At 46.5% G+C, this 26,723-nt stretch overlaps 1 protein-coding gene across 3 annotated transcripts in view; it reads right to left on the reverse strand.

Moving 5' to 3' along the window:
• The window catches only part of KDM4A (lysine demethylase 4A), a 55,837-nt gene extending 30,687 nt beyond the window's left edge, over positions 1-25,150 (reverse strand). The window contains exons 1-11 of one of the 3 annotated variants that reach the window (XM_003812831.4): positions 24,917-25,150; positions 21,873-22,049; positions 19,458-19,633; positions 14,371-14,485; positions 11,698-11,891; positions 9,039-9,088; positions 8,229-8,332; positions 7,693-7,830; positions 6,764-7,011; positions 5,502-5,701; positions 2,943-3,313 (exon numbers count right to left, since the gene is read on the reverse strand). In XM_003812831.4, coding sequence (XP_003812879.1) covers positions 2,943-3,313; positions 5,502-5,701; positions 6,764-7,011; positions 7,693-7,830; positions 8,229-8,332; positions 9,039-9,088; positions 11,698-11,891; positions 14,371-14,485; positions 19,458-19,633; positions 21,873-22,010 — 1,734 coding nt within the window. In that variant the 5' untranslated portion in view covers positions 22,011-22,049; positions 24,917-25,150. Of the gene's footprint in view, positions 1-2,942; positions 3,314-5,501; positions 5,702-6,763; positions 7,012-7,692; positions 7,831-8,228; positions 8,333-9,038; positions 9,089-11,697; positions 11,892-14,370; positions 14,486-19,457; positions 19,634-21,872; positions 22,050-24,494; positions 24,713-24,916 lie in introns of those variants that run through there. The other 2 variants (XM_008965339.3, XM_008965340.3) reach the window with 2 other exon arrangements.
• Between the last annotated feature and the right edge of the window lie 1,573 nt (positions 25,151-26,723).

Below are 26,723 nucleotides of genomic sequence, written 5' to 3' on the forward strand. Positions count from 1 at the left end.
GAGTAAATGAGTAGGCCAGGTGCGATGGCTCACACCTGTAATCTCAGCACTTTGGGAGGCTGAGGCGGGCACTCAGGAGTTACAGACCAGCCTGGCCAACATGGTGAAACCCCATCTCTACTAAAAAAAATACAAAAATTAACCAGGAGTGGTGGTGCATGCCTGTAATCCCAGCTACTCGGGAGGCTGGGGCATGAGAATCACTTGAACCCAGGAGGTGGAGGTTGCAGTGAGCCAAGATTACACCACTGCACTCCAGCCTGGGCAACAGAGCAAGACTCAGTCCCCCCACAAAAAAAAAAAAAAAAAGTAGCAGGGCCATTTAGCCACAGGTTAAAAGTCACTTTCTTCAATCATTTTAACTTGTAAATAAAGCGACATTCTGAGCTCCATATGCCTGACTCTTGTATCATCAATTAAATAGTTCCGAATTGAGAGGAAAAAGGACAGGTGTTATTTATTGGCTTCCTGCACCTCCCACCCCAAAAAATTCCCACAAAAACTTGACTCTGTAATAAGATTAATTAAGCAGTAATACAAAGACTGAACAATGCATATAAAGTATTTAACAGCTGTGGGGCGGTGGGGCGCACAGTGGCTCACACCTGAAATCACGGCACTTTGGGAGATCAAGGGAGGAGGATCACTTGAACCCAGGATTTCGAGACCAGTCTGGGCAACATGTTGAAACCCCATCTCTACGAAAAATACAAAAATTAGCCAAGAGTGGTGGTGTGCACCTGTAGTCCCAGCTACTTGGGAGGCTGAGGTGGGGAGGATGGGTTGAACCCAGGAGGCAGAAGTTGCAGTGAGCCAAGACTGTGCCACTGCACTCTACCCTGGGCAACAGAGCAAGACCCTGTCTCAAAAAAGATAAACAAAGTATTTAATATACAGTGAACTCTTGCTACTTCTTAGCTGCTTTTTGTGATTGTGATTGCAACTAGAAACAAGAATGTCAGGAAGACTCAGCAAGAGGACAGCATGAACTGTAGTGAACAGTAGGCTGGATGAAATGGCCCGGGGCCTCTGCGAAGGAAGAATTGCTAGGTGGCAACTGGGAGTTAAAGAGACTCTGGTTTCCAGGCTGAAAAAGCCCTCCTTTATGGAAGCTGCCATAAGAAGGCACAGAGAACTGCAATCAGAGGCAATGAGAAGGAAACACAGTAGTTATTAGCTCATTAGCCTGCAACCACAGTGGGATGGAAAGAGGAACATTCACAAGGTAAAAAGGAAGTCTACCAAAACCGTACCCTGAGATTCAGAGAAGGCACCGAGAAAAGTTATGAGTATCAACAACAAGAAGACAAACCTACCATAAAAAGGGACTATTGGCAACACTAGGGAAATGTGAATATGACTGAGTGTCAAGTACTGCAGCCAAAGAAAACAGAAAGCAAATGTGCCAAATGTTAATCATATATATGATGAGTACACGCGGGGGCTCGTGATGGTATTTTGTACGTACGTCAGAAATTTTCCATAGTGAAGATTTTTAAGATACATTTTTAAAAACTAAAGGTAAGGGAATAGGGAATAAAGAGGACCTTCTGCACTGGCTTCTTCTATCTCCCACCCCTCACCAAAGACTGCAGCTTGACCCACATAAGCTCCAAGGCTGGGGAGTCAGGGAAAGTCACTTGGGTAGTGGGGGTCCAGTGGCATCTGACATGACTGATCACTCAGAGTGGCAGACCCACCAAGAGCCATTTTGCACAAAAGCAGGAATCAGCTTTTGGTGACAACATGTATTTAAGGAGGAAGCCTGAACACACATGTTCGTGTTTATAGCTTTGGGAATGCATCTTGGTCTCCAAAAGGATGCTCTATCAATGTCATACTGGGAGTCTACAGGGCAGTCAAGAGGTGTAAGAAAAAAACCCTTGAATTTCAAGGTAAGAAAGGCCATCTCATCTCATCCCAAACCTCCAAACACGTGGGCTCCAACAGCAGCCATTCTAACCCTTGTGCCGCTAAGGCAATGAGGATCAGAGGAAGAGTTCCTGCCTACCCCAGTTGAAAAGGCCAGCCACGGTGGTTCACGCCTGTAATCCCAGTACTTTGGGAGGTCAAGGCAGGCGGATCACAAGGTCAGGAAATCGAGACCATCCTGGCTAACACGGTGAAACCCAGTCTCTACTAAAAATACAAAAAATTAGCCGGGCGTGGTGGCGGGTGCCTGTAGTCCCAGCTACTCGGGAGGCTGAGGCAGGAGAATGGTGTGAACCCGGGAGGCGGAGCTTGCAGTGAGCCAAGATCGCGCCACTGCACTCCAGCCTGGGCAACAGGGTGAGACCCCGTCTCAAAAAAAAAAGAAAAAAAAACAAAAGGCCAGCCACAGTGGCTCACGCCTGTAATCCCACCACTTTGGGAGGCTGAGGTGGGCAGATCACTTGAGGTCAGGAGTTCCAGACCAGCCTGGCCAACATGGTGAAACCCTGTCTCTACTAAAAATACAAAAATTAGCTGGGCGTGGTGGCACACACCTGTAATACCAGCTACTCGAGAGGCTGAGGCAGGAGAACTGCTTGAACCTGGAAGGCAGAGGTTGCAGTGAGCCAAGATCATGCCACTGCACTCTAGCTAGGCAACAGAGCAGAGACTCTATCTCAAGAAAAAAAAAAAAGGCATTGTGATCCAAGTGGGCTGAGGAGGATCTGCTGCTGTGACTCAGGCTGCATTGATGCAATTCTTGGAATCAGTAGCCACAGGGATAACAGAAAAGCAACTCCCAGCAAAGAACAAGCTGGGAGAGTGAATGCCGCCCCGGGCTTTTGTTTGACACAACCACTGCTGGCTAGAGGCACTGACTGAGGGTCTCTCCTGCCCTCCTGCAGCACCTCCATCACACAGATCCACCTCCCTCCCCCACACAGATCCCCTCCCGACAGGGTGTCCTCCAGGGCAGCTCCCCACCCCACACCACTGCCTGGAGCCCATACCTCTGCCAGCTCCCGCTCACTGAAACTTCTAGCAGCGCTTCCTTTCTTCCTCGTGCATGGCTCTCCCACAGTGACCCTGCCATCCCCTTTGGCATAACTGTGCACAGTGAGAACTCCCGTTTGCCCTTGGGCTCGGCAGGAGAGAGGCTCACTAGTTTCTGAATCAGAAGAGATAGAATCCCGTGAAGAGCCAGAGCCCAGGCTAGAAGATGATTTCTTTTTGGAGCCTGAGAAGACAAGGCGTCCCCCTACAGATGCAGGATTCACAGAAAGATCCAAGGCAGCTGCTTCTTCTTCTTCCTCCTCATCCTCCTCTTCTAGTTTGACATTTTTAAGCTCTTCAAATTTGACTTCAGTGGAGTCAGAATAATCTGAAACACACATACACATTAGACAGAGCCAAGTTCCTCCTGCACATGTGAACCTGATGAAAGGCAGAGGGCAAAGCACAAGGAACATGGGCTGGGAATGGGACCTGGCTTCCAATCCTGGCTCTGTCACTGAGGGGCACTGTGAGCCAGGGCTATCTGCTCAGCCTCCTGGCCTCCAGCTTCTTCCTCTGTAATGAGAAGATGCTACTACAGATCTACAGGGCTCATAAATAAGACTCCTGAGCACCGCCTGGCACTCAGCAGACACTCAGTAAGGGGCAGCTGCCATTTCCTCCAAAGTCTCCTGCAGGTAATGCAAGTCTGAGCTCAGCAGAGACCTGGCTACCTAGCCCATGCTAGAAAATCTAAAGATCTTGAAAAATATTAAGAGGGTGGATGTTAAAAGTTCTCACTGCAAAAATGACCACTATGTGAATATGTATTTTAAACAGCTAGATTTACCCATTTCACAACTTATATATACTTCACAAATCATGTTGGACCAGAAGCAGTAGTTCAAAACTGTAATCCCAGCACTTTGGGAGGCCAAGATGGGAGGATTGCTAGAGCCCAGGAGTTCAAGACCAGCCTGGGCAACAAAGTCAGACTCTGTCTCTACAGAATTTAAAAATTAGCCAGGCATGGGCCAGGCATGGTGGCTCACTGCTGTAATCTCAGCACTTTGGGAGGCTGAGGTGGGCGGATCACGATGTCAGGAGATCAAGACCATCCTGGCTAACAGAGTGAAACCCCGACTCTACTAAAAATACAAAAATCAGCCAGGCGTGGTAGCAAGCATCTGTAGTCCCAGCTACTTGGGAGGCTGAGGTAGGAGAATCACTTGAACCCGGGAGGCGGAGGTTGCAGTGAGCCAAGATCATGCCTTTGCACTCCAGCCTGGGAGACAGAGTGAGACTCCGTCTCAAAAAAAAAAAAAAAATTAGCCAGGCGTGGTGTATGCCTGTAGTCCCACCTACTTGAGAGGCTGAGGCAAGAGGATTGCTTGAGCCCAGAAAGTTGAGGCTGCAGTGAGCTGTGTTCACAAAGGCTTGGGCAACACAGTAAGACCCCGTTTCTAAAACAAACAAAAAAATTATGTTGTACAAGACAAATATGCATGATTTTATCTGTCAATATAAATAAATAAATTTGAAGAGAAAAAAGGGAAAGAAAATCTGCTGAAGAGAAGCCAGCCCAGCCCAGGGTGTCAGTCCACAGTGCTGCCTGGCTGTCAGCAGACCACATCTTTGGGTCATACCTGACCCAAGACAGATACAAGCCTTTCTCTAACAAATCTAGCCTCAATGACCTTCAAGTGACTGCTAAACAGCACTGATCACACCACTCCCTCTCTTAAAATATAAATGGCTTCTTAAGCTTCCAAGTGAGCAAATGAAAATGGCAGACAGCCCTACATCATCTCCTATTTCTCCAGCGTCACCTTCTGGTCACAAAGCTGCCTTCCACCCTAACATTCAATTGAGGGAAACTCCCCACCAGTTCCCCCAAGTGGACCATGCTATTAATATTTCCCATCTCTGCTGGGAACAGTGGCTCACGCCTGTAATCCCACTTGGCATTTTGGGAGGCCGAGGCAGGCGGATCACCTGAGGTCAGGAGTTCAAGATCAGCCTGGCCAACACGGTGAAACCCCATCGCTACTAAAAATACAAAAAAAAATTAGCTAGGCATGGTGGCAGGCACCTGTAGTCCTAGCTAGTCGGAAGGCTGAGGCAGGAGAATCGCTTGAACCCAGGAGGCAGAAGTTGCAGTGAGCCAAGATTGCGCCCCTGCACTCCAGCCTGCATGACAGAGCAAGACTCCATTTCAAAAAAAAATTCCCATCTCCATGCCTGTGCCCTGCTCCTCCCATCTGGGACACCCTTTCTACATCCCTCCTCTCTCTCTGTCCGCCTGGGAAGGTCCTACTTACCTTGTAAGAGTCACCTTCACCAAAACCTCCAGTGTTTCCCTGACCCCTGACCAGGCAGAGGGAGGAGCTTTTCCCTACATGTCCAGTCCTCCCTGTACATCCCTACCCAAAGCACTTCTCACACTCCAAGTATGCTATCTGCTCACGGACCTGTCACTCTGCCTTTTTTATTTCTGACCCAGCACTCAATATGGCATCTAACACGGGACACATATATGAGTTAGGGTTGTGGAAAATACACCATAGTCAACTAACCTGGGAAGGTAAGACCATCCTCAACTTGCCGCACAGAGCTATGGGTGGGCCTCACAGGGGCGAGGGCTGCCGGGCACTCCGTCATCTCATACTGCTCAGAACTCAGATCCTCCTTGGGGAAGAGCTCACTCTGACTCACCTCCTGTGGTATTTCAAGACAAACTCGGTGCCTCTTTGTCCCTATTCGGTGCTTGGCCAGGCTGCAAGGGAGAGGGCAAATCTTTTAAGAGCCCACATATACATCCACTTACTCAAACACATTCATACACATCCACACACAACCCAAAGTGAATGGCCAGAGCCTGTCAGGCCTGGCTCAAAACTCAGGGACACCTCTTATTTGTGACTTGAGACAAGGGACTTCACCTCTCTGACCTTGTTCAATCATCTGGAAAATACAGGTATTACCACCCACCTAACAGATTTGTTGTGAGGATTAAGAAAAGGTATGCAGAGTAGCTGGCAAAGTGCCTGGCATATAGCAGGTACCAAGGAACAGTTCCTCCTTTCTTTCCCATATGGCCCAGGATAAATTCTCCTCAGAGCACAGATCCCCTGGCTCAGCCACCAATAGCACTGCAGACTTAAATCACGACATTACCAATGCCCTTGAGTCTCATCCTCACTACACTTCTTTTTAAAAGACTCTCTGATATGATGAGAAAACATGACTTTCCTGGCTCAGAGGGAGCCCGACCTTCGCACATAAATGCCCCCGACCCTCATATAACTGACGCCTTGCTCCAGCAGACTACACGCCCACTACAGGTCTCTCATTCAGAAAGTGCCTGAATGCTCTGGCTCTCAGGTTTCTGGAGCCTTTACCAAGAACACTCCCTTAGCCAAGGCACAAATGGCATCTTAGAAACAGCCTCGGCCGGGCGCGGTGGCTCACACCTGTAATCCTAGCACTTTGGGAGGCCGAGGTGGGCGGATCACGAGGTCAGGAGATCGAGACCGTCCTGGCTAACACAGTGAAACCCCGTCTCTACTAAAAATACAAAAAATTAGCCAGGCATGGCTGCAGGTGCCTGTAGTCCCAGCTACTCGGGAGGCTGAGGTAGAAGAATGGCCTGAACCCGGGAGGCGGGGCTTGCAGTGAGCCGAGATCGCACCACTGCACTCCAGCCTGGGCGACAGAGCGAGACTCCGTCAAAAAAAAAAAAAAAAAAAAAAAACAAGAAACAGCCTCTCCACAGATTACAGGACCTACCCAGACATCCCTCCCTCACGCAGCCAGGACAAAAGGGCCACTGGGTTACCTTGTCTTCAGGTCTCCTTCCTCTCCATCCTCCACCCCTTCCATGTCCTCCTCTGGGCACTCCTCCTCGTTGCCAGGTCTTGGAGGCAGTTCACTCTCCTTAAGAAACTCAGCTGCTTCTGGCGTGGGCAGAGTATGGTCAATAACTGTGTTGTCCTTCCCAGCTTTCCAAAGTTTGTACCTTTCTGGCTGGAACTTTCTCACAAACACATCCATGGAGATCTTCACCATGTCCTTTCTACAGGAGCACTGTCAGCAGGAACCAGAAGAGCACCAGGTGAGCATACCTTGCTGCTTCCAACTCACCCCCACGTCCTAGCTCCTCCCTCCACATGGAAACAAGTGCAAGATGGTTTATAACCAGATTGTTTTGGTTCACAGGCTGAGGGCATATTATCCTTGCAGGACCTTCAAACATGAAGGGAAGCAGGGAAAAAAAAGGCAGAGAGCACATGCTACTGGGGCAAATCTACCTGGGCACTAACTCGGGGTCACAGAGGGTGGTTAGGCTCTGCACTTAGGCCCCCAGGACGGTGAGCCACCTGCCCTTGTTCCCTGTCCAAGCCAGGAACACACAAGCAAGTCTACTACTATCAGTCAAAGGCCCGACCCTGCTGCTTCCCTAGAGTAAAGGAAACCCCTAAAAATCTCAACAGAGAAATCTCGGAATGGATAAGCAAGAGTATTAACGTGTGTGGATATGGTTTTAATGCCTAATGGACTTAAGAACCTCATTTTATACTTCCCAATTCTGAACACATTTTTAAAAATTCCTTATGAACACAAAATGTTAGTACTCTGACACATTGCTAGCTGCTTGTTTCTGAATTCCAGCAGCTCAAAGAAATACTCTAATCACCAGCCAACGTATCTAACCAGAATTTGCTCATTTTTGTCATGGTGTTATAGAAAGAAATCAAGCAGACTTACTAGCACAGCTTGCTTGCCATACTCAATCCACCGACGGGTAGCAAAATTGGTAGACTCCGCACAGTTAAAACCATGGTTAAAGCCGGCATGGTAACCATAAGGGAAAGTGATCATAAACTCTCCAGCCTCTTGAGTCACCTGAACAAGAGCAGACTTGAAGCAGCTGCTTCAAATGGCAGAAGTCCACAGAACTGGAATTCTGAGCTCCACCACAACTTAGCTGAGTAACAAAGGGTAAGTCATAAAACCCCTGGGGTCCTTGCTGTCTTCTATAAAATGCAAAGCCCAGACATATCAGATGACATGACTATAATTAACCATTCCTCCAAATGAACACTGTTCAAGGGGATCTGACTCTCCTCTGGCACCAGGAAGCTACAGCGGCCCCACCTTTAATGCTCTTAGATCAAAGTGTTGTTACATAGTTTATTTAAGCTTTGGCCCCCTCTTGGTATAGTGATGAACTAGAATAAAACTGTAAAACAAAGGCCAGAAAGGGTGGTGCCTGAGAACTTTGGCATGTAACATCAGCTCACCTTGTCAAAGGGAATTCCGTATTTCTTCAGCATTAACGGGGAAATCAGGGTCATCTTGTGGCGGAGAAATGCCTCACAGCTTTGAGCACTTCCTGGGAAAAAGCCTATTTAATTGAAAGGGTACAGGTTAACACAGTGCTCCACACTAGCTCCGCAATCCTGGAGTCACTTCACACCTGTGCTTCTCATCGGAATGATAAAGAGGATGAATCACCAATGTGACCTCCGAGGATCCTTATAGCTCCGCACCAATTCTAAGATTCTGCAATGAGCCTCTAGGCTCACTCCCATGTAGGGCATTACATGGGTAATGAAATCCTGTTTGGGAAACCAAGGTCACCCAAGCTGCCTCTGTTCTTACAGAGCTTTGAAACTATTTAGGACCTTTTCTCCAGTCACTTGTATCCCTGATCTTTTTTCAGTAATGCAGCTATAGTATCATCTACCCAGGCTTTCCTATGTTCTCTAGACATACAAATCTAAGTCCACTTAAAAGAAACAAAGCATAAAGTTCAATTTTTTCTTTAACATTTGGGTCTTTAGTGGAAACACCAGTCATACTAGGTCTGGTTCATTATCGCTGGTCAAAGAAACACCCCTGCTCATTAAAACTGAGGCACAGTCAGTCAGGACAAAGGAAGAAAAGGCTCCGTCACTGCCCTCTTAAGGTAACCAACGTGGCTCACCCCCGTCTGCAGGCCTGCGACAGGACCTGCAAGTATCTGACCATGGGGAACGCACATTTTAGTGCAGAGCAAGGAGCACAGCTCATAGGAGGGTCCAATCCAGCAAACAGAAGAGACACAGTACCTTTGGCGAGGCGTTCCAACCGCTTTCCATGCTCAGGTGGAACAGAGTACCTGCAATCACATGAGAGCATCAGAGGCTGGGCGGAGGACAGGTACAGAAGCTAAGGGACTTATTCCCACTCTCAAAACACCTTGAAATAGCAGATTTTTTTTTAAACTTCCCAAGCAGTAGAAAGGAATCTGAAAAAATGAAATATTAGACTGTTTGGGCACAGGAGTAAAGAGCCCATAAAGAAGGTGAGTGAATTTATTTCTTCTATATTCATTCACTTAATAAGCTGTTCATTAAGTGTTCACCATGAGCCAGGATTTACGGTACATAATATTACTCTCCTTTATAATGTTGTTCATATAATAACATTTTTTAAAAGAAAAAAAAGAAGGATGTCACTATATAACCTCAGTATTTAAAAATGTTCAGTATTTTTAAATGCTTGAAAGGCCTAACTGGGGGCGGGCAAGAGGAAGATGGAAAACAAAGTGAAAGATGGATCTGACACTTAAGAGACCTAGCCCCGTATCTGCTGACGAACCCACTTTCCCTTTATCTCCCCAACAGCTACATATACTGATTACCCTACAATCAATTACCTCTCTACCCAGTAGGGTGTCTAGACACCATAGAAACTGCTCTTCCTAAAAAATGAAAAGTAAAAAAGAACACCTAGGACTACTAAACTTTTGCAAAATTGTTAAACTTTATATTCTGAAACTCACAGTAACTCTGTTTTAACCTTTTTAATCTCTTCTGAAGATTATTCCACAGTAACAACAAATCCTCCCACTGCAAACAGCTTCATTATAAAACAAAACAGAGAAGGGGAGTTGACAAAAATATCACCTAAAGGACTCTGGGATCCATCAGGCAACCCTATACAGAAGGCTCTGGAGGTCCCACTTCAGAGGACCTAAGAATGTATATAATAACTGGAAAACCTTCTTTTATAAGAGAATTCAAAAATCCAGGAGCAGTGAATTTTGGAGTAAACAATGGTGAAGACACAAAAGCTACATTTACACATCCTACAAGTCTAGCCTTCTGAGGAAGGAAAAACAGGACAGTAGTTAGGAGATAATCATAGGCTCAAAAGGTTCTTTCCCCCAAGATTAGAAACTGGAGAGCACTTGAAAGAAGAAAGGAAAACCCCTGAGAAAGAACATGGCTGAAGATGCTGAAAAAAGACATGAAAGTGGATATGGTTTTCATGACTCCCCATAATGCGCCCCATGATGTTCCCTCCGGCCTCATCACTCACTTCTCATCGTTTTACACAGCACCCAAACTACAGCAGACTTCCCCTAGCTCCCTAAACACACCACGCCTGGCTAATTTTGTGTTTTTAGTAGAGACGGGTTTCACCATGTTGGCCAGGCTGTCTCCAACTCCTGACTTCAGGTGATCCACCCACCTCGGCTTCCCAAAGTGCTGGGATTACAGGTGTGAGCCACCACACCTGGCCCTCATGTGCTGTCTTAATCCAGGAGCTCTGCATCTGTGGTTCCAACTGCCTGGATACACTTCCCTCAATCTCCCAGCTGCTAAGCCCACCACCATTCCACCCGGTTATGTCTTTCTCATGTTTTAGATCTCACTTGTCACCTCTTTGAAAGAAGCCTTCTTTAATCCCGCCCATCTATCCTCCTTATGTGGACCTTAGCACCCACTTCTTCCCCTTCAGAGCTGTCCCCACACCGTATGAGCATTCTCTCACACTTTCTACCTCCTGACCAGTCTCCTATCTGTGTGAGGGTAGGTATCTCATCCATCTTATTCACTGCTGTTATCTGCAGCACCTTCACTAAAATGCTGAGATGGGCCGGGTACAGTGGCTCATGCCTGTAATCCTAGCACTTTGCAAGGCTGAAGTGGGAGGACTGCTTGAGCCCAGGAGTGTGAGACCAGCCTGTGCAACATAGTGAGACCCCATCTCTACCCTAAAAAAAAAAAGAAGGAAAAAAATTAGCTGGGCATAGTGGTGCACGCCTGTAATCCCAGCTACTTGGGAGGCTGAAGTAGAAGGATCACTTGAGCCCAGGAGGTCAAGGCTGCAGTGAGCCATAATGGTGCCACTGCACTCCAGCCTGGGTGACAGAGTGAGACCCTGTCTCAAAATAGAAAAAAAAAAAATGCTGAGACTCAAAGATGGATCAGCACAGAGAGAGGAGAGAGAACCAATGTTTGTCTCACCAACAAGAATAACACTCTGGAGAACAGGAAGCATGCTGAATAGCCTCGCAATCCCTCATGTGTTAAGCACACACTGCTGCTCCCCAAGTATTAATATTTTTTCCATGACGAAAAGAAAGCTTTCTGTCATCTGAGGGAGTGACTCTAGTCTTGGAAGTCTGCTGCTAAGAAATGCCTCAGGCCTGTTCAGAAAAAAAATTAGAAAGCAGTGGGATAGCCTGGAAGAGCCCCCATGTCTTTGGGTAACTGCCAGCACCCTGCTCTCTAAAGCCTCCCTACTCAAAAGGTGGTCTGAGCACCAGAGCTCCAACAGCATCTTAGCACTTGAAAGTGTGTTTAAAACATGGAATGTCACCCCAAGCCTGAACCAGGGTCTGCCCTTTAACACAATCCTGAGGTGCTTCCCACGCACAATGAACATGAGCCCGTGCTCTAGCATAGAAGCCCGGTGCCGACTGCAGGCAGACTGTACCAGGACTTTGGTTCTCCAAAGTGCAGGTAGTTGATGCTGTAGAGGTCCATGTCTTCAGTGTGCCAAGCAAAGGATGTCTTCCACATGCCAAAGTACAGGTATGGGGTGTTCACACCCTCAATGGTGATCCCACTCTCCTTTTCCACCAAGTCCAGGATTGTTCTCAGCCGGCCAATATTCCACTCATCAACATGCTGCAAAGGCAATGACAGTCCAGGGCAAGTTACATTTGCATAGAAACCGAGGCTCTGAACCTACAAATCAGAGTAGGTCACAAGTAAGCTGTCATCTCTGACAAACATTGGGAATAATGTCAAAACACTATGGACGTGAAGACCATAGCATTCCTCATTGACTTTCACGGCTACCACTGGAACTGACACCATTTACCTTCAAAGGGCAAATATTACTTTGTGAATACTAGTGTAGGAAAGATGAATAAAAAGATGACAGTCACCTGTTTGTTTTTTCGTTTGTTTTTGAGACGGAGTCTCGCTCTGTTGCTCAGGCTGGAGTGCAGTGGCATGATCTCGGCTCACTGCAACCTCCGCCTCCCGGGCTCAAGCAATTCCCTGCCTCAGCCTCCCGCGCACCTGGGATTACAGGCACCCACCACCATGCCCAACTAATTTTTCTATTTTTAGTAGAGCCGGGGTTTCACCATCTTGGCCAGGCTGGTCTTCAACTCCTGACCTTGTGATCCACCCGCCTCGGCCTCCCAAAGTGCTGGGATTACAGGCCTGAGCCACCGCGCCCGACCAAGAGTCACCTGTTTGAAACCCCAAGAGGAAAAGTTTGAACTGATGCTAAAGAAATTTAGGTCAAAATAGAAAAAAAACTCTATGACCACAAAAAAAAAAATCGCAAAACATGGGAACTATGACAGTGGGCCAGGTGTGGTGGCTCACGCCTGTAATCTCAACACTTTGGGAGGCCAAGGCAGGATTGCTTGAGCCCAGGAGTTCAAGACCATCCTGGGCAACAAAGCAAGACCCAGTCTCTACAAAAAAATTACAAATTAAAAAAAGTAGCCAGGTGAAGTGGCATGTGCCTGCAGTCTCAGCTACTTGGGAGGGTGAAGCAGGAGGATCCCTTGACCCCGGTGTTTGAGGTTACAGTAATCTATGATCATACCACTAACCTCTAGCCTGGGTGGCAGGGCGAGACTCTGTCTCAAAAACAAAAGAACAAAAAACTATGGCAATGTTGTGGCTTTTTAGCCCTGATTTCCACCAGGCAGTGTCTTCATAAAAAATGTGGAATATCCTTTTCCCGAGTTGTAATGGCCAGCTGGGAGCCCATCTCCCATAACTAGGTCCTGTATTATTATTATGCCTGACTTTTGTAGCTCTCCATCCCAGATCCTTACAGCATCTTCCTGCCATTCATCCCTACAAGACTGACTTTCCCTGACCCCCAAAAACTGCTATCAACAAAACTGGAATTCTTTTTTTCTTTTCTTTTTTTTTTTTTTTTGAGACAGAGTCTTGCTCTGTCACCCAGGCTGGAGTGCAGTGGTGCAATCTCGGCTCACTGCAAGCTCTGCCTCCCGCCGGGTTCACACCATTCTCCTGCCTCAGCCTCCAGAGTAGCTGGGACTACAGGCGCCCGCTACTGCAGGCTACTTTTTTTGTATTTTTAGTAGAGACGGGGTTTCACCATGTCAGCCAGGGTGGTCTCAATCTCCTGACCTCCTGATGCATCCACCTCAGCCTCCCAAAGTGCTGGGATTACAGATGTGAGCCACCACACCCGGCCTGGAATTCATTTTTTTAACTCTTCCAATAATTGATAAAAACATTAAAATATGGGCCAAGCGCAGTGGCTCACACCTGTAATTCTAGCACTTTGGGAGGCTGAGGCAGGTGGATCACCTGAGGTCGGGAGTTTAAAACCAGCCTGAGCAACATGGAGAAACCCCGTCTCTACTAAAAAATACAAAATTAGCCGGGCATGGTGGCGCATGCCTATAATGCCAGCTACTCAGGTGGCTGAGGCAGGAGAATCACTTGAACCCGGGAGGCGGAGGTTGCGGTAAGCTGAGATCACGCCATTGCACTCCAGCCCAGGCAACAAAAGCGAAACTCCGTCTCAAAAAAAAAAAAAATTAAAATATGAAAACAATTATGAGTGATAATCCCTGAATGCCCTACTGTTTTTCAGTCATCTGAAGATATTCCCAAATATTCTCCCCTTTCACCATATTTAAGGCAGGATTTCAAGCCAATAAAAGTGGTTAAAATAGCTTTTGCCACAGAATCTTGTTTGAGGGTTCTGAAAAATCTAAATGTATTTCTCTTCTTAAATGTATACCCCTTTCATTAGATTAGTCAGTCATCTTTTTTCTGCAGAAACCACACTGCCTCATTTCATTATCTGAGAGCCAACCCACCCTTTCAAGAACTCATCAGCTACCACCCACCGACTATGCTAACAACCCTTGAAAAGAACACCACATCATCCAATTCACATGTAAAGTAGGAGAAATAAAATTCAGTCACATGCAAAATGGCCCACAATTAGGCCAGCACAGCAACATCAGCGGGGGGGCGGATCATCTGTTCATCCACCCATTCACCAAACAGCTTTTAGGTGCCTACTACGTGCCGGGCCGAAAATAAGGTATTACAGAATTACAAAAACACTGCACAGAGGGTTTCCAGTGAGCCTCACCTTTTCATAGAGGGTACCATTCACATCTGCACCATAGATTGGAGGATTGAATGTAAGATTTTTCCAGTATTTCCGCTCGAGCTCTTCAAACTCACTATAGCGTGGGGTACAGTACCTTTTGAAAGTAAAAAGAAACATGTAAACCACTTACAGGGGTTTATTAGGCATTATGAACATTACAAGACATAATCCCCTATTCCAGTGACAGCAAGAATTTCAAATGAACAAGGCATAATCTTGGCCTTCAAGGCTCTAATACGTAGTCAGTCCCTCAACGTCCCTTCCATGAGCACTGGGCCTGAGGAAGCCTGAGGAAGGTAATGTACAAACAGATGTAAACCGGTCTTCCTTAACAAGCACAACATCCTCAACTCTCTGAAGAGACTCTACTTAAACTACACCTTGCTAGATTCAGGTGGCCACCCAGGGAGAAAATGGGCTTACAGACCAAGACCCAAGGTCCCTACATATCCACAGACAACCAAAACCCAGCAGCATGTGAAGAGCTAAGGCTTTCCAACAGCATTCACCTCCCTGAACCAGCCAAAAGGAAGCTGCTCCAAGAGGGCTCATTTGTAAGTACCCCTGCTATACGCCCAAGCGCCCTACGCAGTGGCTGACACTCACCAAGTAATCATTCCTAAAAACAACAAATATTTTAGTAAAAATATAAAATAGCTCTAAAAATATAGATTTTTGCACATCAAATATTCCAATTAGGAAAATACGTACTCACATACACGCATATTTATATCTACCTATCTACATAAAGCCATAAAAATATCTACACTTTGGCCAGGGGTGTGGCTCACACCTGTTATCCCAGCACTTTGGGAGGCCTGGCGGGGGCGGATCACCTGAGGTCAGGAGTTCAAGACCAGACTGGCCAACATGGTGAAACCTGGTCGCTACTAAAAATACAAAAATTAGAGGGGCGTGGTGGCACACGCCTGTAATCCCAGCTACTTAGGGTGGGGGCTGAGGCAGGAGAATTACTTAAACCCAGGAGGAGGAGTCTGCAGTGAGCTGAGCTAACGCCACTGCACTCCAGCCTCAGCCATAGAGTAAAACTCTGTCTCAAAAAAAAAAAAAGAAAACTATACCTTAAAAAAAACTATACAAGATCCTTGCTCTGCTGCCCAGCCTGGAGCACAGTGGTGTGATCATAGCTTACTGTAGCCTCGAACTCCTGGGCTCAAGCAATCCTCCTGCCCTAACCTCCCGAGTAGCCAGGACTGCAAGTGTACACCACCACATCTGGTGTTTTTATTTTTTGTAGAAATGAAGTCCTGCAATGTTGCCCAGGTTGGTCTCAAATTCTTGGCCTCCAGTGATCCTCCAACCTCAGCCTCCCAAAGTGATGGGATTATAGAAGTGAGCCAATGCACCCAGTCTAAAAATATCTATACTCTTTAGCTTAATACTGAAAATTTAATTTTTTTAAAAAAAAAAACTTCTTTTAGATTCAAACCAGCCAAGTACAGTGGCTCATGCCTGTAATCCCAACACTTTGGGAGGCTGAGGCAGGAGGATCACTTGAGCCCAAGAGTTTGAGACCAGCAACATGGCAAAATCCTATTTCTACAAAAACTTTAAAAATTAGCAAAGCTGGCCAGCAGCAATGGCTCACGCCTGTAATCCCAGCACTTGGGAGGCCCAGGCAGGCGGATCACGAGGTCAGGAGATCAAGACCATCCTGTCTAACATGGTGAAACCCTGTATCTACAACAAATACAAAAAATTAGCCGGGTGGGGTGGCGGGCGCCTATAGTCAGCTACTTGGGAAGCTGAGGCAGGAGAATTGCTTGAACCCAGGAGGCGGAGATTGCAGTGAGCCTAAATAGCACCACTGCACTCTAGCCCGCGCCACAGAGTAAGACTCCATCTCAAAAAAAAAAAAAAAAAAAAATCTGACTAAGTAACTGCCTTACACTTTAATGTCAACCTAGGGAATAATAAATTTTAGAGACCTAACATTCTCTCTGAATTAACTCCCCTATTGTCAACTAATCTGTTTCATGAATTTAGGTTTTTAGGTCGGGCACGGTGGCTCATGCCTGTAATCCCAGCATTTGGGAGGCCAAGGCAGGCTGATCACTTGAGGCCAACAGTTCGAGACCAGCCTGACCAACATGGTGAAACCCCGTCTCTACTAAAAATACAAAAAAATTAGCCAGGCGTGGTGGTGGGCACCTGTAATCCCAGCTACACGGGAGGCTGAGGTAGGAGAATCGCTTAAACCTGGGAGGCAGAGATTGCAGTGCTGAGATTGTGCCACTGCACTCCAGCCTGGGCAACACAGCAAGACTCTGTCTCAAAAAAAAAAAAAGTTATGTTTTTACCTTAAAGGTAATCTGCTATGTATTAGGACGAAAGGAACAGACATAGGGCTGGTTAATTTAAAAGGAAAACAAGTGTACTGAAAGAAGAAAAAGCGAGACCAGCCTGGCCAATATGGTAAAACCCCATCTCTACTAAAAATACAAAAAAATTGGCCGGGCGTGGTGGTGGGCTCCCAGCTACTCGGGAGGCTGAGGAAGGAAAATCACTTGAACCTGGGAGGCGGAGGTTGTAATGAGCCAAGATTGTGCCACTGCACTCCAGCCTGGGTGACAGAGCGACACTCCATCTCAAAAAAAAAAAAAAAGAAAGAAAAGAAAAAGCCTTAACAAAAAGGGAAAAAAAGGCTGAGGAGACTGAAGCCCCTGGCTGAATTCCATGTGAGAAACAGAAGGCAGGTGAGTTTGCTCCTCATGTGTAGCAAAAATCAGACAATAAGGATGGCAGGAAGGATACAGCCTTTCACCTGCAGAGCCCCACATTTCTTCAACATGCCTTTATGTAATAAATTCTCTCATTGGTCAGCAGGTTGGCCAGCAAGGTAGATGTTTTAAGAGTTAAGGTTGGCCGGGCACGGTGGCTCACACCTGTAATCCCAGCCCTTTGGGAGGCCAAGGCGGGTGGATCACGAGGTCAAGAGATCGAGACCATCCTGGCCAACATGGTGAAACCCTGTCTCTGCTAAAAATACAAAAATTTGCTAGGTGTGGTGGCGGGCGCCTGTAATCCCAGCTACTCAGGAGACTGAGGCAGGAGAATTGCTTGAACCCAGGAGTCGGAGGCTGCAGTGAGCCGAGATCGCACCACTGCACTCTAGCCTGGCGACAGAGCGAGATTCTGTCTCAAAAAAAAAAAAAAAAAAGGAGTTAAGGTGTCGGCCGGATGCAGTGGCTCATGCCTATAATCCCAGCACTTTGGGAGGCTGAGGCAGGAGGATCGCTTGAGCCCAGGAGTTCAAGACCAAACTGGGCAGCAAATAATAAAAAATATTAACTGAGCGCGGTAGCACATGCCTATCTATACCTCCAGTTACTTGGGAGGCTGAGCAAGGAGGATCATTTTGAGCCTGGGCAGTCGAGGCTGCAGTAAGCCATGATTGCACCACTACACTCCAACTTGGGTGACAGCGACACCGTGTCTCAAAAAAACAAACAAAAAGAGTTCAGTTGTCAATAAAACGAGAAGACCTCAATTACAATTGTGATAAGTTAAGCGTGATAAGTCAATGAAAAGAAGGCAAAGAGTAGAGACAGAGTGAGAGCTGATGAAGCACAGGAATGCCACCCCAGCAGCGTGAAGACAGGCAGGCACAAGACCTGGCTCTGGGCTATTAAAAGTGAAGGCACAGTATGTGTAACAGCTGAAATCAAGAGATGCGCAGATCAAAAGGCTCAGGAAAAGCAGCAAGGGAAAAAGGAAAAACTCCTTGTGGAAACTCAAAATTAAGGAGTCAGTGGAAAGTGAGAAGATCCAAGGAAGAGGATTAAAAGGAGTGGTCAAGGCTGGGCGCAGTGGCTCATGCTTATAATCCCAGCACTTTGGGATCAAAGGTGGGCGGATCACCTGAAGTCAGGAGCTCAAGACCAGCCTGGCCAACACGGTGAAACCCCGTCTCTACTAAAAATACAAAAATTAGCCAGGCGTGGTGGCAGGCGCCTGTAATCCCAGCTACTCGGGAGGCTGAGACAGGAGAATTGCTTGAACCCGGGAGGTGGAGGTTGCAGTGAGCCGAGACTGTACCATTGCACTCCAGCCTGGGGAACGAGCGAGACTCCATCTCAAAAAAAAAAAAAAAGATGGAGTAGTCAGAGCTGAACAAGGAAACACAAAATTTATTCTCTGTGAATCTCAGGAAAAATGAGAACTAAACATTAAAAACAGCGGAGAAGGGCCAGGAGTGGTGGCTCTTGCCTGTAATCCCAGCACTTTGGGAGGCCAAGGCAGGAGGATCACTTGAGGTCAGGAGTTCAAGACCAGCCTGGCCAATGTGGCGAAACCCTGTCTCTACTGAAAATACAAAAAATAGCCAAGCGTGGTGGCGTGTGCCTGTAGTCCCAGCTACTTGGGAGGCTGAGGCAGGAGAATCACTTGAACCTGGGAGACAGAGGTTGCAGTGAGCCAAGATCACTCCACTGCACTCCAGCCTGGGCAATAAAGTGAGACACCATCTCAAAAAAAAAAAAAAAAAAAAACCAACAGCAGAGAACTGAAAACAGGCCTACACAAAGAAAGATACCTCTAAAAGAGACAGGAATGTACAGAGAAAGAAGGAGTGACAGAAAATAGCAACCAGCTTGGTGGTTTACTCACACTGTTAAGGTCAAAACAGAAATGAGCTAGCAGGCTGGATGGGCAGTGAGAAATTCCAGCACAATTAAACACAGAGCATCCCGAGAGAGAGGAAGTGGAACTAAAGCACTTTTGATGAGCAGGTGGTTGATAATACCCAGCAAAAGCTCCTTGTGCACCACATCCAACTTTCTCCTTGCAACTTTAGAGTCAGAAAATGATTCTACTTCTGATGGAAAAACAATGGGATTTGTTGTTATAAGAACAGGAACAGGTTTAGACTGGGACACAGTCCTGAGAGGAGGGAATGCTTCCATAAAAAAAGCAGAAAGGGAGACAGCTAGAACCATCCTGCTGAAGACACTGTTCATCAGGACAGCAGCAGTCCTAGAGATGCTAGGAGGATGAGACACCAGGGTCCTAGGTGCTATGTCAGGTAAGAAAGGGTTTCCACTCACTTATCGCTATTGGCTATCTTGCGGAACTCTCGAACAGTCATGGCTTTCTTCTGTATGTTGTACTGAGTAAAGAGGCCAGACTGCCCCGTCACCAGCTGCTGAATGGGGGCAGGAATGACCAAATCATCAATGTCATCATAGGATGCTCGTGGCTTCCACTCTTTTGGAGGAACAACCTGAAGGGAACACAAGAAACAAAAAGACAGATGAGAAACCTGGCAAGCCAGTCAGAGTCCAGGAAGCATGTAGTTACCAGCCAACCTAACAGTCAATTTTACTAGACAGTTACTTTGATTTCCCACATTCACCAAAACACAGTAAGTCACAGGCATGCTAACCCTGATCCACTTTTGCCACCAACCAGCTGCCTAACTGCAGCAACCTAAGGTAAGTAATACTTGTTCCCAGCTTCAGTATCTTATTTGGACACCAAGAAAGGAGATTAAAGACTTGATTCTCTCTCAATCTCCTAGCCCAGGGCTCTCTTTAAAAAAATCACAAACACAACTTTACTTGATTTGGTCAACTCTATACTTGTACAGAATTTCCTTTTTTCACATGATAGATTACAGTTTAATTACAAAGAAGCATAACATTCTTAAAAATCTAATCTTGAGGCCGGGCACAGTGGCTCGTGCCGGTAATCCCAGCACTTTGGGAGGCCGAGGCAGGTGGATCACCTGAGGTCAGAGTTTGAGATCAGCTTGGCCAACATGGTGAAACCCCATCTCTACTAAAAATACAAAAATTAGCCTGGTGTGGTGGCACTCAACTATAATCCCAGCTATCTGGGGGGCTGATGCAGGAGAATCGCTTGAACCCGGAGGCAGAGGTTGCAGTGAGCCAAGATTGCGCCATTGCACTCCAGCTGGGGTAACAAGAGTGAAACTCCGTCTCAAAAAAAAAACAAAAAAAATCTAATCTTGAATAGTTAAGTAAGATAGATCTGCTTTATGGAATACTATACAGCTTTTTTTTTTTAATTAGAGAGTATTGTTTTACTTTATGTAACAAGGGAGAAAACAACACACACACACTCACAAGCATCTGCATAAGGCAACACTGAAAGGACATACAAGAAAATACGGAAAGGGAGCAAGACTCTACATTAGCTACCTTCCAATAGCATTCTGTTTTTACTCACATAATCAAATTACCCATTCCAATAGTAATAAATTAACAAGACAGTTGACATGAGAAAAAAGAAGAATGAGTTGAATCCATAATTGACCTAGAGGGAGGAATATATGTTGTTAAAAAGGAAAAAAGAAAAAAGAATGAAGGAACCAACACAGGAATGTATATGGCATGATGCCATTCTCTTTTAAAAACAAAACAAATAACACTGTTTTATATATGTGTATGTTTGTATGAGCAGAGAAAAAGGTGTGGAGGGAGCTATTACCACTTTAGGAGACGGCACTGGAGAAGGTGGATGAAGATCAGCCTTTTCTTTATCTGCGTTTTAAATATTTAACTGGTAATAACCGACATTTTTTTTGGTAACTTTAAATCTAATAAAGTACAACCAAAAAAAGCAATGTGCTATGAAAAACTGCACTGCAGGCCCTGCTATTCCCGCCTGCTGTTATTAACCCAGCAGTAGCCGTATCTGCAGATAAGAAAGAGGATGTGGTCGTCTCAAGTCTCTGGAGGCACCAGGGTCCAAGACTGGTCCTCAGCTTTGTAGCCAATGTTCTTGCTTTCTCTTTTCATATTGAAAATGTGACAAGCACATATGGTAGGAAATTCAAACAACATAAAATGGTGTAAAAAATTTCCTCCTGGCTTAGACTGAGGTCCCTGCCTCTCAGTTTCCTGAGGATCTCTCCAGAAATGCAGTTCTTTCAGCTTCCAGCACTCAACCTGATTGTGACAGAATATATGAAAAGCTGATTTGACTCAGGAAAAATAACGAATCCAACTCACAGGAGAAAGAAGTACAAACCAGAAACCAATTTCAAATTACAAGGACCAGAATACTCATGTTGGCTGGCCAGTGCATTCTCTCCCCTTGAAGAAAGTCCACATGGGAAGCCAAATTGCTACTAGAGTGCTGGATGAGACTGAAATGAGAGCAAGAGAAGTCAGATGGCATAAGCACTCACTGGCAGTTCAATAACACCACAGCACCCAGCTCCACCAAGAGGGCTGAGGCACAACAGCAGCCAGGCCTGGAGACACTAGCTCTTTACCTCCCCCTTTCCGAAGATTCCAAGTAGCTCTCTTCCTACCTAAAAGCAGAGATGCTTCTGATGTTAACAACGGGAATTAACTTGCAAATAGAACCGCATTCACTAAAGTCATCACCCCACCCAACTTTCAGTAAAACACAGTTCCGGCCCAAATTTAGGAAAAAAATCTTACTGCTCTGCCCTAGGTAACAAAACCATTTGAACAATCCCAGCTCCTTACCTTGGCTAGCCCTGCCCGATGAGCTCCTTGGGATTCAATGTAGGCAATGTATCTACTGAAGTTTCGGAACTCTTCCATAGTTGGATAAAAGGTCATTATCCTAGCACTGGGATTCAGAGTTTCAGACTCAGAAGCCATTTTCCCTCCTTTTTGAGGTCCCTTTAGTCAGACAGGAATCTGAAGAAACACATTAAGAGTATAAAATAATATAAAAATTAAAATTAAGTGCTGGAAACATCAACTCTGAAAACAGTAAAAGATAATATAGAAATTCAAAAGACACAGATAAGACTTCACACCTGGAATCTACCTCTAGAAAAGTTATTTAGGGGCCGGGCACGGTGGCTCACGCCTGTAATCCCAGCACTTTGGGAGGCCAAGGCGGGTGCATCGCCTGAGGTCATAAGTTTGAGACCAGTCTGGCCAACACAGCGAAACCCTGTCTCTACTAAAAATACAAAAAATTAGCTGGGCGTGGTGGCGGGCACCTGCAATCCTAGCTACTCGGGAGGCTGAGGCAGGAGAATCACTTGAACCCGGGAGGCTAAAGGTTGCAGTGAGCCAAGATTGCGCCATTGCACTCCAGACTGGGCAACAAGAGCGAAACTCCGTCTCAAAAAAAAAAGAAATAAAGAAAGAAAAGTAATTTAGGGTGGGGGTGTGGTGGCTCAAGCCTGTAATCCCAGCACTTTGGGAGACTGAGGTGGGCAGATCGCTTGAGTTAAGGAGTTTGAGACCAGCCTGGGCAACACAGTGAGACCCTGTCTCAAAAAAAATTTTTTTAAATAAACAACAAAAAGTTATTTAAATAAACTAGAAATACAGATCGAAAAGGTTCTGTTTAAAAAGAACCTGATGTATCAAAACTGCATGGATTCAAATCTTATTTCAACAGAGACATTGTTACTGCAATAGGATTGTTCTTGAAAGAAAAAAAGGAAATTGTTTCAGCTAAAAAAAGGAAACTAGTTATTTAGTTGTTGGTCCTAATAGTACAGCTAAAATGCCCATATTTTACCCTTATCCTTTCAAGCTACTCCCTTATTAACACCTTGCTAATCACTTTTCAGAGTATTAAACAGAATACACTACAACTTGAAAGCCACCCATGGCTGGGTGCGGTGGCTTACGCCTTGTAATCCCAGCACTTTGGGAGGCCAAGGCTCCTCCCTAGGGCACAGCTAAACCGGATACCTAATAAAAGTTACGTGGCTACAAGATAACAAAACTTAAGGGTTCAAAAGTACTTTGATATTAGTAACATGATTTAAAAACCCTTTGATATTAGTAACATAATTTTAAAACCCTAAACTGAAACTGTTCTGTCGAAACTAAGATGCAGTTTCAGCAGTACTTAATGAAATCAAGCTACAGACAAGTTCAGTTGCACTGTACCCAGAACTCAAAGGACAAAATTTAAACTGGCAATACACGGCAATCTTCATAACTGATTGGAGAAAGCAAAATAAATACTTTGTTTTTAGATGAGAACTTCAGCTAAGTGGGGGCATCCCCACAGCTCGGTAACACAACAGACCATCTCAACTGAAAAAAGACAAAGCATATCAATGAAAATAGGCCATTCTAGAAGGAACACCAGTATGTCCTTTCCTTTACCCACCCTCCTCACTGAGGGTCCAGCAGTTCTGTACCCCCTATCTGGGGCCCAAAGGTATGGCGGTTCAGCTCCAAGACTCTCTTTGAGAGTTGGAGAGCTCAGAAAGGAGAAAAAGCGCCTCCAATCTACCAGAAATCTAGTTACAGCCCTGGGAGCAGAACACGGAGCACAACTGTGTAAGGTAGGAGAGAAGGCAAATCCAGTTACCCGTATCTCCTAGGCTTCCTATCAAAAATAAGGCGTGTTTCTAAACAGGCGCTTTTCATGAACCTGGCAGAAACTTTGCATGGCAGGTATACTGTTATCCCTGTTTTACATACCAGGAAATTTGCCCACAGCCCACTCTTAAGTGCACCTTCCACTGCTCTATACTGCTTACATCCTCATCTCCACCTGGACTAAGTCCTCTGCAAGGGCAGCTCCAAGTGTGGAGAAACCCGAAGTTTATTTAATTTTGAAGACCCTCTTAAAAAGAAAAATGAATCCAAAATATCTTACTTTTGCAAATTTTATAAAAACATACAATCATGTGAATACAATGTTGGGGCCCTTCCCCCGGCCTTCAAAGGGGCCCTAATGGGCTTCATCAGCCTCTGCCCCTATTCATCTTTGTATGCCTAGAACAATGCATGGCACAGAGTAGGCAATCGGTAACTGTTGAAAAACTGATTTCCTCACCCTCATCTCAATTGTTCATCCCTTCTTCAACCCTAGGATTCCCTTCCCCCCAATCTGTTCCCTGGGGAAAGCTCCCGTTTCATGACACCTTCCCTCCCAATCAGTAACAAAGCCTAGAGATTCAAGAACACCGGCTCCGAAGTCAAAACTCTGAATACAGATCCGGTCTCTGCCGTTTATTAGCTATGTGACCTTGGCTGTGTGAGTTGACTGAGTCTCAGTTTCTCCACCTGTAAAATGGGGATCCCAACCCCCTGCCCTGCAGGGTCGCTGGGATTAGCTCAGATGATGCAAGCGAAGCACTAAGCACTAGGCCCGGTACTTACCCACTCAATAAAGCTAGCTGTTGCTAACAACCCCCTCGGACTCCCGCACCCTTCCCTCGCAGCCGCTCCCGCGAGCATCACTGCAAAGGCAGCGCACCCTGCTCCCCACCGTCCCCGAACCTCACCGCGTACAGGTTCGGCCCCTCCCGGCCCCGCCGCCTTGGCGAGTGAAGCTCGGCCGCAGGAAGAAGAAAATAAGGCCCAGATGACCCGCCCCCCTCTCCCGAGGTCCATTGGCCTTTAAGATCGGAAAGGACCAATCTCAGAACCCATTCTGGAAGCTCCTTCTCCTATTGGCCGAGAAACATGCCGATCACTCACCGCTGGACGAACCACCCCCACCGCCCCTCCCCCACCAAAACTCACGGTCATGGCTACAGCGGCAATGAGCCTCGAGAATTCCAAAACCCTATAGTTCTCACCTACAGCCCAAAGCCCCGCCAGGGCTTAGGCTCAGCTCCTGCTGTCGCCACTGGCCGATCCTACTGCTTTTCCAGCAGGCGAAGGCCGAAACTCCGCCTCCTCTAAAGTCGGCATCTGCGCAGCCGTACAGAGTCAACCAATTCTAGGGTGGCTGCAAGCCATACACCAGCCAATGAGCACGCGCCGCAGCCACCTCCCAGTCCCGACCTCAGTGTGCTCAGCCTATGAGCGCCGGCTCGGGCTGTTGCCAGGAGGAAACGCTGTACCACTAGGGACCGCGGCCAGTGAGCCTCTAGCTGGATCGCGAAGCTGGCCAATCATAGGCGGGCTCCTGGTCACCCATAACTAATCAGGGTTGAAAGAAGCTAGTACCTGGAAGTGGGCCGGTCCGGTAGATGGGTAAGGGCGGTGAGGTTACTATAGGATGTCGCTAACGAAAGGATGGGCCAAAGTTTTCTTGGGATGAGTATCCTCTTTGCCTAACGTGGAAATGTGTCGGGGCCCTTAGGGGCAGCTTCCGAGCTCAGGGAGTGCTGAAAAGATGACGTCTTGTCCCGGTTTGTCCTGGGTGTCTCGGTTTTCAAAACAAAATCCTGTGGCCTTGGAAACCCCTCATTCGCTGTCAAGCCTGAACAGGGAAGGGAAGCTGCCCTGAGGGTCATCAGGACAGACCATGAGGGAGGCTCTCCTTAGGGTCATTAAAAAGCAATTCCTGGCCGGGCGTGGTCCCTCACGCCTGTAATCCCAGCACTTTGGGAGGCCGAGGCGGGCGGGTCACCTGAAGTCGGCAGTTTGAGACCGCCTGACCAACATGGAGAAACCCCGTCTCTACTAAAAAAAAAAAATACAAAATTAGCCGGGCGTGGTGGTGCATGCCTGTAGTCCCAGCTACTCCGGAGCCTGAGGCAGGAGAATCGCTTGAACCCGGGAGGCGGAGGTTGCGGTGAGCCGAGATCGCGCCATTGCACTCCAACCTGGGCAACAAGAGTGAAACTCCGTTTAAAAAAAAAGCAGTTCCTCAGTGAGCGGGGATTTGGGGGATCATTAGGAGCAGCTCTTGGGGCGGAGAGGGGGGCATCCTGGGAATCAGAAGAGGCACTTTTGGAGGGCGAGGGGGCTTCCTAGAAGTCATTAGGAGCGGTTCCTGAGGGGTAGTGAGTCGCCTTAAGGAGTTCCCAGATTGTCAAGGGTAGTGGGGAAGGTCAAGTAGGAAAGTAAAATACCCACAACCAGAGTCATAAAAAATGTACAGAATTACCATGGATGAATAATGGGGTAGTGCCCTGGAAAGAGCTATATGGAGTCAGGCCTGTGTTCAAAACTAGTAACTTCTCTGAGCCTGGGAGTTCACATCAATAAAATGGAAAAAATAATGCCTTGCAAATTTTGTAAAGATGAGAGTTAATGAATGTTGGCAAAAAGAACATATTACATAGAATGCTATGGACCAATCATGATTTATGCCTCAGGCTGGGTACATGCCTACTGAAAAAAAAATCTTTAAAAAAAATAGTTTCAAAAACAGAAATGACTGTTTCAAAAAGAATGGCCGTTAGCTACGCAGCCACAAGTCTTTCACAATAGGGGTTTTCGCCCTTACCCAGTAAGGTAATCGACAGTATTAGATAATAGATTATACCGAGTGGCTCACAAAAGTGCCGAGTCTGAAGAATCCAATTTGCAGGACACATAAAGAAAACCCAAATCATGCAGTAGAATTCATCCACCACTGTCTTTCCTGCTGCCACTAAGCACAAGATACTGCAGGTTGCTTCACAGACTCCACTGTCCTGGACATGGATACAG

The sequence above is a fragment of the Pan paniscus genome, chromosome 1, assembly GCF_029289425.2.
Source record: "Pan paniscus chromosome 1, NHGRI_mPanPan1-v2.0_pri, whole genome shotgun sequence".
In the NCBI taxonomy this organism is placed as follows: domain Eukaryota; kingdom Metazoa; phylum Chordata; class Mammalia; order Primates; family Hominidae; genus Pan; species Pan paniscus.